The 18353-nt window shown below is 42.5% G+C and overlaps 1 protein-coding gene across 3 annotated transcripts in view; it reads left to right on the forward strand.

Moving 5' to 3' along the window:
- Positions 1 to 18353, forward strand: part of LOC135905788 (glutamate receptor ionotropic, kainate 2-like) — a 74421-nt gene that overhangs the window by 15288 nt on the left and 40780 nt on the right. For 2 of the 3 annotated variants that reach the window (XM_070538504.1, XM_065436833.2), the window contains exons 2-5: positions 9341 to 9496; positions 10669 to 10920; positions 12727 to 12905; positions 13789 to 13842. In XM_070538504.1, the coding sequence (XP_070394605.1) occupies positions 9341 to 9496; positions 10669 to 10920; positions 12727 to 12905; positions 13789 to 13842 (641 nt within the window). Of the gene's footprint in view, positions 1 to 9340; positions 9497 to 10668; positions 10921 to 12726; positions 12906 to 13788; positions 13843 to 18353 lie in introns of those variants that run through there. The other variant, XM_065436834.2, reaches the window with a different exon arrangement.

Below are 18353 nucleotides of genomic sequence, written 5' to 3' on the forward strand. Positions count from 1 at the left end.
CGCACAGCGCGCACAAAGCTCCGCTACGTTTGTCTCGATCGCGACGCCCGAGCTCAGAGTCATTTGTTCCGCGTGGCGCCTCGCTTCCAAATTTCCGGAGCACCAACTTGATTATCGGCGCCCCGTTCGGCTCAGCTCGACTGCAAGCGCGGCAACCAGATCAAGCTTGCATTGACTCGACTCGGCTTGACTCGAAGGCACCATCACTCGCCCCTCCTGGTGTTGGTTCACTTTTGTCTTGTTCTTCTCTCGGGCAGCCTCCATCGCGTGCGCGTATTTTCGCAGCAGCGACCAACCACAGAGTGGCGCAGAAAGCAAGCACACGAAGTTTCACGCCAGAACTCGGCCCTCCCTGACACTGCCTTTGAGGTTTCCTGAGGTCGCTCTTTTTTCTTAGTTCATGTGTCTTTTCTTTTTTTGTCTTTTGCGAGTGTTCCTAGATTCGCACACGCGATACGTGCTCGCAGAAGGTTTCGTACAAACATGGTAGTACATGCGGCAGGAAGTGTGTATCATCTGGCGGAGCGTAGTAAGGGTCTGGGGCTTGATTTATGGCTACAGCGAAATGCGGCGCAGGCTCATTGTCTGAGGCGCTGAACAGCACTGAGGAACTTCCCTTCCCCCGTTGCCACTCACACTAAGCCTTGGCCCCGAACATTTCTATCGCCTGCTGGCTTGAAGCTTGATATAGCACTACTGTGCTGCTCTTGGCTTGTGTCAAGACTAGAAAACATCACTAAAGTTTGGCTTTCCCTCCATGTTCGATCGTAGAGTGCACCTTTTAGAGAAAGCGTAGCATGGAATGCGATAGTTGTCAGGCCGAGTTCGTGCACTGCATCCTTCATTGCATGGCTGCCCCCGCAGGTCAATAGTGGACGCACAGTGGTTTAATCATACCACGTTTGGTTCATGTCTCACCCACGGCTTGCATGTTTCGCTTCACGAATGTGTTCCACGGCGAACACCCAAATTGATTTAGTACCATGTTATAAATATATAGGAGTAACCTTGGCTTAAGATTTATCATGGAGTACCCACATTAATACCATAATTTCAGCATCAAATAAAATGCTCGGTTTTCTAAAGCGCCATCTCCGCCTTGCCCCCCCCCCCCCGCCCCCCTCGTATGTAAAACTGCTCGCGTATAAGTCACTCACCAAACCAAAATTAGTATATTCATCTGCTATCTAGAGCCCACACCAAGCGTATTTAATAAATACATTAGAAGCAGTTCAAAATCGCGCCGTTACATTCATTCACTCTTCATACCCGTATGATATCAGCATTTATTCTTTGATAGCTAAATCTGAATTACAGCCCCTTTCGTTGCGTCGCCGCATTGCCAGTCTCGCCCGTAATCATAAAATATTTAATTCTTCACTAACCAGCCATCTTATATAACAGCTGCAACACGCATATCTGACCGCACTAGTTATCCATTTCAGGTCGCCGACCCATCATCGCGTACTACTTTTTCCGCCTCGTTCTTTCATCGAGCAGTTACAGACCCGAGGGGCCTTCCCCGGTACATCGCCATCATCGCTCCAACATCTACTTTTCAAGAATATGTTAGTGATCATCTTAAACGTTACTTAATCTTCCTTACTTGTTCGTTATATAAATAAAAAACAACCCTTATGTAATGCCCCCCCCCCAAAAAAAAAAAAAACAGGTCCTTTAAAGTAATAAAACTTAACTGAACTGAAACCGATACGGGTTTCTTTCTGAGAAACCCGTATTGGTTTTTCTGTGTAGCTTCGTGTTACGATTCGGGTGCATACCAATTTTTCGATTCCATGTACTTTCCTCCACCTTGCGGGCTTCCGCAGAACTGATTTGCTGAATTTTCTCGGGTTTACAGTAGTTTATCAGTTTCTCTAGACAGTTCTATATTGCTTTAAAATGTACCATTTCATAATTGATCCTTTCTTGGTCATACTTAGTCCTTACTTCATTGTTTATATAGGTAGAATGTCGAAGCATATAAGGGAAAGTTGCAGATAGTTTCAGAGCTAGTGTCAGTACTATGGAGGATCAATGTTGGAATCATGTGGAATTTGTGGTGATGACTAGTACAAGCGTTCGTGAGTGTTAGAAGCATGATCCACGTGGTTTAATATTGTATCCAACAATTATGACAGCCGTGGGTATGAAAACTAATTTATTCTGTGCGAACCTGTGCCCGTCAACAAAAACCGACTGCACACTCGACAAAAACGCTCCTCAAGCTCCGCTTCTTCGAACGTCGTTCTCCTCTTTGTCGTCTCCTGTCGCGTGCCAGTCGTCCGACTCTCGCGCACGAGCCGCCGGTCTACGAACCTGATGTCTGATTTTCCCTTCATTAATTACTTCTCTCCACCTTGCGGGTTTCCGCAGAACTATTACGTCAAACTCTTGCCTTTGCTTCGAGTTGTTGACAAACTCGACTTCGCTCTGCCATCTGCTAGCCGCCTGGTTAGCTCAGATGGTAGAGAGGCTGCCCCGGAAAGGCGGTAGTCCCGGGTTCGAGTCCCGGACCCGGACAAATTTTTCTTCAACTGTGAGGCTCTTCTTTCCACGAACCCGTATGGGTTTCCTTTGAAGCAATTGCTAGGAACGACTGGATGTCTGATTTTGCCTTCATTAATATTCTTGGTTTGTAATGCGAAGTAACACACACGCAGGCAAGAAGTCTGTGTGTATGTCACTTCGCGCTACAAACCAAGAACGTGAGGGCATATTCATGCGCTTTGGAAATATTACCCGATGATGGTTTTCTCACGCATTCCACACGTATGATGAGCCAGGGGGAATAGCAATTGGCAAAGCATCGCTGGAGGACTAAAACGTATGAGCTTCAAAATAGCTTTAAAAAGTGCCCGACCATTTTCGTTCTGATTGTTATTTTGCGCGACTCCTAATATCTCTCGAAATGCTTTCATCCAGCTTTCCAAAAGTAAAGAAAACTGCAGCGTATGGCCAGGCCTAAGTGTCACCACACATGTTATTAGAAAGAATAATAAACTGCATGGGTCGGCACCTGTTGCATCGGGTTGAACTGTTTACAGTTATTGCTTGTTTTTGCGTTCTTTTACATGTTTGTATAGCACAACGAGTAGGACTTAATCTCTGATCAATTAGCTTAAAGAAATTGCTTTGTGCAGTAGCTGGTGGCAGTGATCAATAAGTTCAATCGAAAATCAATGCTTTGTGTAAGCACTCTCGTCGTCCGCCTTCGTTGCGAGTCGCACTGAAGCGTATGTATTTTTACACTTGTACATTTGCAAATTCAGAATTTGTATCAATGCTTTCAATATTCTCTGCAGGCTTGTCAAGGCTAAGCTCCTTCCTGTGGTTTCCTTTCATGGGGTTTCCTAAAGCAGCTGCATGCACCCTTTTACCCTTATGCCCACTCTCTTTATCTATTCTGTGAAAAGATAGAAGTCAAGATTATTATTATTATTATTATTATTATTATTATTATTATTATTATTATTATTATTATTATTATTATTATTATTATTATTATTATTATTATTATTATTATTATTATTATTATTGGGTTGATAAATAGCTTCATTGCTCAGCTGAAACGCAAAAGGTTTAACTCAAGCTCAATATGGACAAATTGAAGAGAATGCCTGATAAGTGGTACAAAAAGGCATTGATCTTGTTTTGTTTTGTTTATTTTTCACAGATATACAATAAGCAGCGGCTCATTATGTTAAAAATTGAGAATGAGATACGTTGCCTGCATCATGCACCTGCTTCCAGTACTAGACCAGCAGTAAACTGGACATGGGTGATTAAGGAGGATTACGCAGAAAAAGCTTCTGCGTCGTTCTCGAAAACAATAGCTACGTGCATGCAAAACTTCACCACTTACACTAGTGTGACAAAGTGGATTCGTCCACCCAGAAATCCATGGTTTACTAACTAAATGCTGAAGTCCATTAATAGAAAGAATAACCTGCATAAGAAATTGAAGTGCAAGCCCTTTAATCTTACCATAAGATGCCGCTTTCAGAAATATTCTGCAACGTTATCTTCTTTGTTAAAACGTGCTAAGCGCAATTATTAGCAGTACTTATTGTAAAAAACAGAAGCAACACGACCCGCTGCTGTAAAATTATTAAAGAGATGAACAAACATGAATGCTCAGAGGCCACAATAAAAAGAAAAGAAAGCGACAAAATTTATACTGATCCTCTTAGAATAACTAACGCATTCACTGAACATTTTTACGTATCTACGGATACGCAGAAGCGGGCGGGTCGTCTACCTGATATACCTCGGTGTAGTCATTCTTTTTATCTGCATTCGACGACTTCAGATGAAGTTCACCAAGTCTTCACATCATTGAAGACAACCTGCACTGGCTAAGACCATATTGATGCTTGTAAAGTAAAACTAATGTCGCTTGAAATATTGTCAGTATTGGCACTAATCATTAACAAGCTGTTCTCAGCAGGTATGTTTCCGAGCTGTCTTATTAAAGCTGGTAGAATCGTTCCTGCGTTCAAGAAAGTTGATCAGACTTCAGTTGCGAAATACAGGTGAATTTGTGTCTTTCCTTTCTTTTTTGGTAAAGTGATTGAAAAGCTACTCCACACTCGATTAGTGTGCTTCTTAAAGAAATTAAACCTTTTGTCTCCTTAGAAATTCGGATTTCGCCAAGGACATTCAGCCGAACTGGCACTTAATACCTTAACTGAAGAAATCAACCAAGCTATTGACAGATGTCTAATTGTGGGTTCTGTATTCGTCGATCTGACAAAGGCTTTCGACACGATAAACCATCGCATACTACTTGTTAAAGTCAAATCCTATGGAATATGTGGTCCTACACTAAACTTTATTAGAGACTACTTGAGTAACATGTCTTAAAGGGTTCACGTTAATGGCCATCACTAATCATCCAGGATGATTAACGCAGGGGTCCCACAGGGATCAATTTCAGCTAGGCCCACTTATATTTTTTATGTTTATTAATGACCTACCCACTATTATTGCTAGGACCAAGTGCATACTTTAAGCTGACGACACGACCATCTTTACATCCTCTAAACCAATTGCCAAACTCAAGTCTAACCTTAGCACACACCTAACCAATATTACTTTATGGTGCCAAAGTAATCACCTCTACATTAACCCCACTGAAACCACATTTCTTGTTTTCCACTCCCAGAGAAATTCAATCCACGTCCCGCCCTCTGTTCACATCGGTGATTACGTCATACAGGTTTCGAACGAAGCGCGCTTCCTCGGCATCACCTTAGACACTGAATTAAAATTTCATGGACACGCCAGACCACTTGTGAAAAAGATTGCATTTGGCACCCACATTATCGTAAAGACAAGAACTTATTTTCCACCTCACATTGTGCGATTTTTGTATTTTGCTTATATTCATAACCATGCATGTTTCGTATTCTGTTTCGTCATGGGCAAATACGGATTCCACACATATTGAACATCTGCGGCGACTTCAGAACCAAGCTATGAGACTAATGAGCTTCAGCCGATTTGATTTGTCCTGCAGGTCACGGTTTCCTAAACTTAATGTTCTCCTGCTACGACAATTCTCCCGTCAGACACTATCCATAATTGCATATAGGCTCATCATACACGACATCTTCCTTGAATGTATTGATACTGAACACATTACTAACAACCACAATACACGGCTTCGCCTGCGCAATAATCTTATTTTGCCTGTCGTAAGGATGAAATAAAGCAAGGTCACAACCTTCTTCTCTCGCGTAGCAATATGGAATGCATTCGCTTTCGAAATAAAATCATGACACAACGTTCATATGTTCTCCGCGCGCACCAAGAAATATTTCATTTAGGAATTAATCGAATCACCTTAATTTCTTGCTTAACTATACATATGTATGTCATTTTTCTGTATATTATTGTTTTCTACAAGTAATAAATATTACTGATAGCGAAATGACTTTTGTCACTCATGTCGGATTGATTATTCTTGCTGATATTCATTGGTATTCTACTTCTTCACATGCTTTCGATTATTGTTCCCATTTTTTAATGATTAGCATTACCATTAACCTATGTATCTAATTTTCTGTTACAGATAATTAACTTGCGTAATTATCATTTCAATTGATCACATGACCTTACTTCTTTGCTATGTTTGTATAATAACCCTATTTATGTAATCATAGGAGGTGCCCGGGGCAGTTTTTTTTTTTCAAAACTGTGGGACCTCCTGCTGCAATACTATTACCACGTAACTCCAGCATAACTGTTGCAACAGACTTCACTTGTTAGCTAAAACTACTGGGTGGTGTTAATGTTATCGCAGTCTGTACAGCAGATTATCACGTGAAAACAAGAAAAAAAAACGAGAATAATATATTCGCAGTGTCACCGTTCCACCATGCAGGCCTAATTACCCAAACACGTAAATAATACCCGACGCATCATTTATGTAGCGCCCGGTTCGCCAGCGTAGCTCCAGAGCCGCTTGCATGTAACTCAGCCTGCTAATTACACAGCTCTCCGTGTTTAGCTTAACGCTTCGCAGACTAAAATCCCAATCTGCTTTAATGCACTTCGCGCTGCATCTAACGCTATGCTTTTTCCTACGTGCATTAATTACGAACCAAAACGGATGAATAGAGCTCGGGGGAAAATATTCAGTGCGTCATGATCAATATGCCAGACTGATTACATTACAGTGGTTGTTCATTACGCTGCTAAGCTTAAGATTACGGCCTCATGGTACATATACTTTATAATCGTAGTACGCGACCAAACCTTTGAAAACATGAACCAGAAATTTAACCTGTTACGGGATGCGTTTACTTTTGCGCACTGCAACGCCCAGCACGCTGACTGAGTGATAATAAAGTTGTTTCACTCACTCACTCACTCACTCACTCACTCACTCACTCACTCACTCACTCACTCACTCACTCACTCACTCACTCACTCACTCACTCACTCACTCACTCACTCACTCACTCACTCACTCACTCACTCACTCACTCACTCACTCACTCACTCACTCACTCACTCACTCACTCACTCACTCACTCACTCACTCACTCACTCACTCACTCACTCACTCACTCACTCACTCACTCACTCACTCACTCACTCACTCACAAGTAAATTAACAATTTGTAGCTCTTACTCGGTGTTTCTTGTTCTCTTCTGTTTTGTGGAAGACGCAGCAAAATGCATCTCGCAGTTTCTCGTGTACTTCAGATACGTACTTGTATGTATTTTGCCGTCCGACGTTATGGCATCAAAATTCAATGGCACCAAAATTGCGGTTCCAACCCTCGACCTTTGGTGGAAGTCATACCCACGACCTTTGGTGTTAATTAAGGCAAAGTTAACTAATGCGCAGGTAATTAAGGTATAATTAATTAGGGTACTCGCACCCACGACGTTTGTTGGGAGTCAAGCCTTCGACCTTTGGAAGGAGTCGAACCCACTTTGACATATGTGCGAACTGGCGATATCTCCAAGTCGGATTCTAATGGACATCGCGAAGATCGAGAGTCGAACGCACGACTTTGGTGGGAGTTGAACTCACGACTTTTTGCCTTAATTAAGGTGAAGTTCATTAACACACGGTTAATTAAGACAGTTGAGGAATCGAACCCACCTTTTGTGGGAAGCGAATCCATGGCCTGTGGCGTTAATTAAGGCGAAGTTATGTAAGGCACAGTAAAATAAGGTACAGTTCAATAAGTCACTCGAAGCCACGACATTTTGTAGGAGAAAACAATTAAAAGGAAGTAACAACGCGTTAGAATGAAAATGTCAAGTACTGTATTGAATATCTCGTGAGTGGGAAGGCTTTCGCTTTCATCCTCTCTAGCATGCTCCAAAGTGACTGTCAACTTTCTATTTTATTATTCTCTAAATGCTGAAATCTATATTCGTGAAATGAAGAGTAGGAAATGATATTACGAACCAGAACATACAAGCGCAAAGTACAAACAGATAATCAGCGCTTAGTCTTGAGACGCTTCAATGAATGGCAAATGCGTAGTGGCATTAAGTTTATTATTCCCACCTACGTTGTGTCTCACCCGCCGTGGTTGCTCAGTGGCTATGGTGTTGGGCTGCTGAGCACGAGGCCGCGGGATCGTATCCCGGCCACGGCGGCCGCATTTCGATGGGGGCGAAATGCGAAAACACCCGTGTGCTTAGATTTAGGTGCACGTTAAAGAACCCCAGGTGGTCCAAATTTCCGGAGTCCTCCACTACGGCGTGCCTCATAATCAGAAAGTGGTTTTGGCACGTAAAACCTCAAATATTATTATTACGTTGTGTCTCCTACTCTGTTTTTTATACTCATGTTTGTATTAGCAAACCTAGCCAGCACTTGCTCGTCTTTTCTACGATGTGTACCTTTAATACTTCTTTCAAATCAATAATATTAATAATGATGTACTTGTTCGTTTAGCACGCGTATATCTTGCTGGCTTTCTTTAACTTTTCAATTATACGTGCACAAAAGAACAGCAAACATGGACGGGAAGCTCACGTGTTAATATAGGAAAGATCGGAGGAAGCCATAGAGCCACGAAATATATATCGCACTAAAAACATATTTATACTTAGGAGAAATGACTGACAGACAGAAACGAGACTATCTGAACGAATTGAAATAGAAGCGCTTCGTTGCGACTGTACAACAATTTCGGGATAAGTCTTTGCACTTGGCAAACGTGTCATACGTCCTCATTTTTTTTATTTTTACCTTTTGCGACTTGCCATTTTTACAATTTTCAGTATCACATAAGGAAACTTTAAGCACGATTATGCTGTTCCGTTAACGAGGTGACCACTTCCATCTAATATTCAATAAACCTTCATTTCAGCGTAGTCTGGATGCGGAGCAAACATGCGGCATTACAAAAACTGAGGTGTGGAATGCCAGAAAGACAAGTAAAATAAAATGATTTTCATTGCTTCATTGCCTGAAACTACGGTACAGCTCCATAAGACGTCTATGGACTATAGATGTCTATAGGCTTTTGTTGTACAATATTTCTCCGAATTGAATATACGCGAGAATGTGCGATAGCACTAAATACAATAGCAATTCAAGCTTGATATTTTCTCTCTCATATGCACGGCTGCTAAAAAAACAGTCAGATAAAGCCAGAAAAAGCATTCGTATTAAACCTTATTCGATTTTGCACTTCTCCTTAAATGATACTTCCTTTATGCACTTGGCATGACAAAGTAAAGCCAGAAGTATGCCTTCTTTCGAACAATTTTGCGATTTTCGCCTTCAAATCTCGCACAGATGTTTTTTCTCTTGGTTGGGCATGTACACGCGGTTATTCACGTCTCTTCGTGTCATTTTCAGGAGGCATATTCGAAAGCGACAACCACCAGGCGCAGCTGAGCTTCCGCCACGCCCTAGACAAGATCAACAAGGACATCACCATTTTGCCAAGGACCGAGCTTATGCCAGTCATACACGAGGTGAAGCCCAAGGACAGCTTCTCCGCTTCCAAAGCTAGTAAGCTTCACCACTGCATGTTTGACGGCAGACGACAACGGGCGGTTCCTTTATTTATTTTTTTTACCGCTGGAGCGCTTCAAAAAAGGTCACAGTTCGCCTAACGCCTTCGCCAAAAGGTAACAGTTCACCTAACGCGAGGAGCAAGATTGATTATTGAACCAGGCCTATGAAGGACAGCAATCCAGAAAAGACTACCGCAATAAGCTAGGTTACAGTTTAAATGACAGTAGCAGAAATAAAAACTCGGTATTGCAAAAGTGCCGTTGCCTGTCTGTGCGCAGGATGGCATGACGCAGCTTACTTTAGGGATCTGTTTTCTAAAAGAAATTACTATTGTACGCCTTAAAAAAACACTAGACTCGGAAGCCGTCACACTTATTTAATCGCGGTAATGATGCACGACGATGAGAAAACAAGCACAGGGCAAATAGAAGAGCAAGATGATTATTAAGGCAGTGCCTGCCAACTATTTTTTATTACTTGGGGACTCTCTCTTATTACTTGCACACCGCATATAGCTCTACTGATCGCTATTGCAACGCAACGCTTTCCACACGTCACCGAGACCATTGTGACCTCTACTAGTGGCCAGCTAAGAGAAAAGGCATCCTGTTCTCCTCAGTAATTACCGGCCCTCCATGGAATTATGAAGAATGCGCCTTTTTTGTTTGGTAATTGAGGCAGGAGTACGTCGACAAAATTAAACGTGCAGCCCCGTCGCATAGATATTCGCCCAGCAGTAAAGCGGGGAGGAATAGGAGAAGCGAGTGCATACTTTTTAGTTGGAACGCCCACGTCGTTTATGCTAAATGACACTTGAACCTGAATTTGGAGAATTTCTCGGTGTATCTGAGTCCGCAAAGTGACCGAATATAGAAGAAACGATCTATCATTCCCTTTATGTGCGGGCAGGCGCAAAAGGTAGGAAGGCACCATAAAGTAATAGGAATCCAATTTTTCTTGATTAAAAATAGTTTCAGATCCCACAGGAGACATTAATCGAAATTCCTTATTGTCCATGTAAGAAGACTTCAATGAGCGGGAGGGGACGGTCCACCTGTAAAGGAAAATCAGTAAATGACTCCTGTCTCCAATTATTTGGGACTGTTTTATCATGTCTCCTTTGTGCTCGAATGTTAACAATACAGTTCGTACCATGTTTCTTCCAGTTTGCACTTCTTTCAAGCAGAGGGTTTCTTCAATCGTGGGCCCCACGTCACCAGTTGTGACGTCGTTCGCCATGTCGGCGTGCACAAACTTGAATGTGCCGCACCTACAGACCACTTGGCACCCGACGTCCAATCGCAATCCCTACACCCTGAACTTGTTCCCAGACCCCGACCTTTTTGGCAAAGCGTTCCTGGACCTCATACTCAACAAGAAGTGGAAGACGTTCACAATACTATACGAGGACCAGCAGAGTGAGTCTTCCTCCACAAGTCTGAATGATTCTTGCGATTCTCATGATAGAGAACTTAATTAAAATATTACTTGTTTGATTAGGCAATAGCTCGTGTATTGCTCATGTATTACACATGTATAGATCATGTATGTGCCCTTCATGAAATCATTTCTGTGGTGATTGGCGAATGAATAATTGGCGAATGAATAAATAAGTAAATAAATAAATCGGCACTGGGGCTATATGAGAGACAACTTTGTGGAAGGGTACGGATTAATCTTGACCTCCTGGAGTTCTTTAACGTTCACATAAAAAAGACGCATTTTCATCCGACACGCGAAGCATCGATTGCGATAACAAATTAGTACACAGCTATACTTAGTAAGGACACTACTTTCATCGACCGTGTAGACTTGGAAAGAGTCCTTTACTAACTGAATTAACAAGCATGGTGTCAGCGAGCACAAGCAAACATGAACACATCACACTCGATGAGCGCGGACACTCGCTGTGAGACGTCGGACGCTGGTGTGAGCAAGCGCGGCAGCAGCAGCGAGCGAAATCATGTTCGTGCGGTCTATCGGCTTCAACGCAAGAGCGGCTAGAAGACATATTACAAAAAGGTATGAGCCGTCTGCGGAACGCTTTCAAGATGATGTGCGTGCGACCGTGCAATGTACGCACGTGCTGTCGGAGTCGAAGCCGCCCCCTCTCCCTTCCGCGCTGCTTAGCAACGTTCCTCCATATATGGCACGCGAGAGTGATCCGCGATCGCCAGTTCCCCTTCCGCCCGGTGGCGAAATGCGCAGTTGCTGCCGGAGCACAACGCCGTCTCTCTCCCTCCCTACCCTCCTCCAACGGCCTTTCGCGCGACCTGATGACAGCGGGTTCGCTCTCCGTTTGCAACGTCGCGCGCCAGACTGAACCGCGATCGTCGGCTTCCCTTGCGTGCTTTCACTCGCTCATATAGCGTATGACGGGCGACCACGGTGTTATCGCCCTGTGAATTTATGCGGAACGTCACGGCGACGGCGACGGCAAAAATGAGCCTGGAGTGTCCCTATAATTACTACCGCAATAAAACTGAAGCGGAAGACCGTTTCCCTAGTTTAAACACATGAAAATCAGGTCATTGTGGCCGGGAACCGAAGCCGTGACTTCCTTCTCAGACGCAGAATGCAGTTAGCACTATATATGCAGTACCCACTATACAATACTGTACTATACTGTACAGTACCCACTATACCCATGGAGCCAAAATGACAGAAGAGTCCACTATTCCACTTCACTATGACAGTAAAATATTTATCTCACGTGTCACCATCAGCGTACCGCTTTAAGCACTGGAAGCATTCGCGTGATAAAATACCCATTGACTCTGCTGCAAGAAAACCAATGACTTTATTATGAAATACAAGTCACAGATAGCTTTTGTTGACGAAATCTTGTGATATTACGAAAACACTACGGATAGTTCGTGCAGAACAACTTGCGAGTTCGAAACAAATAATATATTCTCGCTTTTTCGCCGTGGCTATCTCATGATGCATAGGCATATTTTAGGTAACCTATGGTGCATTTCCTTCTCTAGCAAAAGCTTCATACGTATATTTAATTTTTTTTTTCGTTTACGAAGTAACGCAAGTTTTCTCCCCGGTTGCCTGCCTTTTCCCATTGCATGAGTTTTCTGATGAACAGAGTACCACTCAGTGTTATTGCTCACTATTAAAGCTGTAAAGCTTGTTGCATGTTTCCTGTGGTGATAAAAACACCTAAATTTCTCAAATACGTGTTGTTTTTTTTTTCCACACACGCAAAAACACAGGCTTGATATTGCTAAAAGACGTGCTGAACAGCTCATTCGCCCAAGATCATATGGTTTCCCTGGTCCAACTGAATCCGAAATTGTCCTTCAAGAAGATTATGAAAGATATCGGCGTCACTAAACAGTACAACATCATCTTAGACATCAAGACATCGTCTCTACCAGCGCTTATACGAGAGGTAATATGCGCTAGTTACTAGTGGTTCTGTGCCGTCTGTTCAACTCGTTCTTTTCCCTTTGCCGCCTGAGCAACTACATATTTAGATTCCATTGTAGTAATGTAGTATATCTGAGGAACTACACAATAATTAGCCCAATATGTTTCTATACCTGGCTCTAATGGCTATAACCTGGCTACTATCTGATTGCAAACAGGCTATTACGTCACTACTACCTGTAGATTATTTATATACCTGGCCTTAATGACTCAATGTGTTGGTGACTGTGTCTGTCCTCGCGAAAAACAGCTGTCACTTTCACGCATGAAGCTCTGATGCTGCAGCGAATACAGCCAGCCCTTATCGCTCTTTGGAGATAAAGTGTCAGGGTGGCACTTGGTGCGACATTCAACAACTTTTTTTCCAACATACTACCTTAAGTTTCAGTGCGAGCTTTACTACTTTGGTTGTGTTTACGCGCAATTATGGCATGAGACAACGCCTGACTGATAATATGCATCAGCCCACAATTCTTGTTTTCTGCCAAGTTGGCTTCATCCCGAGGCTTTCCTGGTTTGGCTACCGTTTATCACTTAAGTTCCCTTTTACTGCGTTAGCATTTGGAGTATAAAAGTCTGAAGAAATGTATGTGAAGTGTACGAAGATAGTGATATAAATATATACACCTATCCCAGCTGTAGCACTTCCCTCCTCGAAGAGGCAAGATGTGAATCGAGTGATCTTTTGGACAACACTTTGTAATGTGCCGAGCGCGGTTTAAATCGTGGGTCCGTGACCTCAAAAAAAAATTACATGTCATTTTAACGCATTTTTTCGCATTTACCAATAAATAGCCGCACACTTCTTTCTCCTCTGAAGACTGCCTTGTTTTTTTTTCTTTCAGGCTCAAGACGTCAATATGATGACATACTACCATAACTACATCATCACTTCGTTGGTGAGTGGAGTGCGTGAGCGCTGGTCCGCGAGGCCCCAGTGTGGTGTATATGTGTTGTGTACATAGGCTGTTTAACCTAACCAGTCCCAAGCTTTAAAAAAATATGCACGAGAGTCACGAAAATGCCCCCAACTTGGTATTTTTAACTCTCCTCTCGAGCAACTGATAGTATACTTTACTGTGAGCTTAAGTTCTTATTGACAATAATCAACTCAACAACTTTTAAAAGCTTGAAATCGTGAAACCATCTCGGAGCTCAAGAAAAGTATGGTATGTGGAGCAATATGAGAAATTACTGAAAGCATATAAACCATATAATCTCAAACAGCTTGGCAGTGGCTATGCATAACGGTGAGCTGCACGATACAAGTAATAAGGTCACAGAATATAATGCTGCCCTAAGTTCATGACTAGACGACGTCGAAGACTACTCTAGTCGACATAAGTTGTTTTTAAGCAGTATACCAGAGGTAGCCACGGATACCGCTAATAAATTGGAAGAAAATATAATAAATCACTTAAGAATACAGCAACACTCCGCACATTGAGTGAAAGCATAGCCCGGGTGCCTCGGCTCGCGAAGTCCACTGCTGGAGAATGGCAGCCACTGATTCGTAATATCAAAATAGCGACGTTATCTTTGGTTTTTACTATTAAATCCGCTTACAGTATGCCCGACATTTTACCGTACACTGATATCCACACGAATAACATTACCTTTGACCCGCCTGGCATTGCTGAATTAATTGATTCATTTAAAAAACTCACCGTCCACCGGCATTGATGGCATCGATGTTAAGGTACTGAAAAACACTAATAATTGTCGTAGAATTATTCTTTCCCAAATTTTCCAGCAATCTCTTAATGCGGGTACTAACTCTTCTCCCAAATACTGTCGCCCTATTTCAATCACAAGCGTCTGCTGCAAATTAATAGAACAAGTCCGTTTCTATAGTGCAGCTAAATTTCAGCCGTCCAACTTTTTTCATCCTAACGAACACGCTTTCCGCGAAGGCCATTCCTGCGAGAGACAGCTCGCTTTTTTCTTGCACGACATTCACTCAACCCTTGATGGTAACATGCCTGTCCATGCATATGGCCTTGACTTCGAAAAGGCGTTCGATAAAGTACATCATGCTCGTTTACTACAACTCTGACAATTAAATTTACACCAATTAATTGTTATTTGGATTCAAGCGTTTTTAACGGACCGTCATCAGTTCGTCTACATTCATACATATTCGTCATCGTTCTGACAAGTCCTATCTAGCGTCCCCCAGGGCACGATCCTCGGGCCATTTCTGGTGTAGATACATATTAACAACTTGCCCCATCATATGTCATCGAAAATGCGCGTCTTCGCCGATTACTATTCTATGCAGTCCTATAACAGACTCATCCGATATATCTAACGTCTAGAACGATCTTTATCATACAGAAGAGTGCTGTAAAGTTTGGTTGATGTCGCTCCACGTTAACAAAACTGTACTAATTTCATTTCACCGTCGTCGCAACTTTTCAACTGCTGCATACACCATTAACAGCTACCTGCCCTATAAATCGCGGTGACTCGTTCAAATACCTGGGTGTTCACATCTCCCACGACCTAACTTGGACCAGTCATGTTAATCATGTTGCCAACTATGGAAACCTTGTCTTGCGCTACATCCGTCGCAATCTCTACCTAGCACCTTCCTCTGTAAAGCTCCTGGTATACAACACATTCGTCCGTCCCAAACTTGAGTTTGCAAGAGCAATATATGACCCTTTCGAATTAAACCTAACTGAAACACTCAAAGCAGTCCAGAAACAAGCTACTAGATTCATCTTTAGTGTTTATTCTTACAAGCCTAGCATCACAGCTCTAAAATCATAACTTGATCTACCCGCCTTGGCTCATCGCCGCAGAAATTCTCAGCTAAATTTTTACCAAAAGTCCTTTCACCGTTTGCCGCCTAAAAACGATTTCACCGTTTCTGTCCATCGCATGTCACGCAACACCCATACAAACATTGTCAATCCTGCACGTGCCCACACCACAACTCATCAATCACTTTTTGTTCGTACCGCGCATGGCTGGAATCACCTTCCCGGCCATATCGTTAATAACACCGACCTTGTTGAATTCAAATCCGCCGTTGAAAAAATCAGACCCATCGACATTAACCCACAGGATTATCGTGTGTACTGTTCTGCATCATTATTATTTTATTTATCATGCCTTGCATTGACTGACTTACTTCCATTCATTTGACCTGTTTCCACCAATTTTTAATGTAATTATGCTGTATCCCCTGTACCCACCCTTCATGTCCCTCACGGGACCCTTGAGGTGTAACAAAAGTAAAAATAAAAATAAATCCAAATGCAAAGAACATGTTTTGTTCATACATGCAATGCTCAAAGAAAAACAAGTCATAGTGAGGGATGAGCTCAACACAGCAACATATCACGCTAGAAAAGCTTCTCTCGAGCATGGTAAACAGCTCAACTACTAATAGGTGGTAGATGCCGCGGGTATAGCGGCAATGAAGTGTACGAAGTTCGACTGTCACGCAGTGTGACAGTTTCCAGTTGGACATCCACTCAGGCTTTGATATAAAGTCCTAATAATTCAGCAGCTACGGGAAACCGAGAGGGGTAGGGCTACTAAGCCTAAAATACCTGACATTCCCTTGCTGCTTGCGAATAACCGTAGTCTTCTGCCCTTCAAAGATGATCTGTGAAGCTTTATTAACGATCTTGACAATGACATCGCTGCCCCAACAGAAACATGGTAAACCAATAAGGTCTCAAGCCTTTAGTTGTTTCGCTGCAGTAAACAATTAACCAGATCCAACGCACAAGTTAGAATCTATGTGAAGAAAATCTTTGTGAACTGATTAACAAAATTTGATAAATTTGTCCATTTCCTTTATTTCCTTTTTTTGTCCATTTCCTTTCACGTAAAGGAAACTGACGCACTCATGTGCTCTCGTGAACCCGTGCTATGCAATGGAACAAATCGACATTGGTTTGTATTTCTTAAATTCTTATTTATTTAAATGTAACGAACACTTATCGGCCAAGAGCCCGTGGTGGGTAACCACCACAGCGCGGAAATTTTAATAATAATCAGCGCTGGCGATGCTATGGTGTGTACTGGCCACTTCATCACCATTTCATAACGTTCGGTTGATCACGTTCACGTCATTCATTGAAACAGCCCCTTGTAACGTTCTCATCTAGTTTGAGTGATCACTCCGTTTTGCATTGAAGTGATTAGCATTCTTTGTCTACTTCAAACGTTTTGAGCTTGCCTACGTGCCTGCTTCCTATCTATCTTGTTACGAAGAGGAATTACTCTGGAAAGTGCCATAGCGTTTCTCGGTTTCATCCATCCATTTGGATTTCAATTGAGATCAATTCATCCAGCCCAAGTTATCTACTAGCTTGGTAAACTAAATAATGTACTCATGCAGAACTCATCTTAACATGGCCGTCAATGGCAATGCAATTAGTATTCGAGCAATGTATGGGCACACCGTATTTCAGAGGTTACATTTAATTAACATCAGTTCTGGTCATTCTTAGACTTCCGTTCTTTCAGCTATATGCGGCAGACTTCGGTATCGGCAGACTTCGGTATCGCCCGACATTACTATGCCACTGGCTTGCCAAGGGCGCCCATAAGCACGACAGCATGACGACAACTGCCGCTGATGCCATGGAAGGTTCATCAAAAAAAAGCGCGAAAATGTGGCTTTCGTTCGCGTATTGACGTGCAGAATTTAGCTTTGGCGTCTGTTACAATGACCATCGTGCTGCCACTTTTGAGTTGCCTGTTTTGTCCCCAGTGGGCAACCAAGATGAGGACACCAAAAAAGAAGCATTGCCGCGATAAGAAAATGCATCACCAGGTTAGCGAACTCATATCAAATCAAAAATTGTTAGATCGCATATGGCAAGCAGGCGTATCTTACGATTCTGCCTTAGATACGAAGTGAAGAGTAACCGAAGGAACCGGGGAAGTTAGTGCTCTGACATTATTACCGTCATTCTATTGATGATACGTACGACACTCTGGTTCGCGTTGTCGACTGCTTCTAGGCATCCCCTAATTTTCTCCGAAGAGTGCCTCCTGGGAACCAGCTGCAGAGAATAATCAGGTGGACTTTATTGCTTTCTAATAGCGGTGAAATATGTGAGCAAGACTTTCTCTCGATGGCCTAACAAATGCGTATGGCGTTATGAGGCCGAACTGAAACATGATCTATTCTATTGTAGTTTTCTTGTTTGGCGATACTTTCATTAAATAATATACTTCTATATTGGATTGTAATACACTGAGTTTCCTAGGCATTACGGTTTTTACTTACCTGTACTACAACTTTATCTCATTTGTTTACGAAATATAACTTGACTTTTTTCCATGGATTGGCTCAAGCATGCGTAACTATGTGGTACACAAAGTAAGAAATGAAACTTGAAAGCGCGGAGTTGAAGCTGAGTTTACAAAAAGTAAAAGAAAA

This window comes from Dermacentor albipictus, chromosome 5 (assembly GCF_038994185.2).
Source record: "Dermacentor albipictus isolate Rhodes 1998 colony chromosome 5, USDA_Dalb.pri_finalv2, whole genome shotgun sequence".
Taxonomy (NCBI): domain Eukaryota; kingdom Metazoa; phylum Arthropoda; class Arachnida; order Ixodida; family Ixodidae; genus Dermacentor; species Dermacentor albipictus.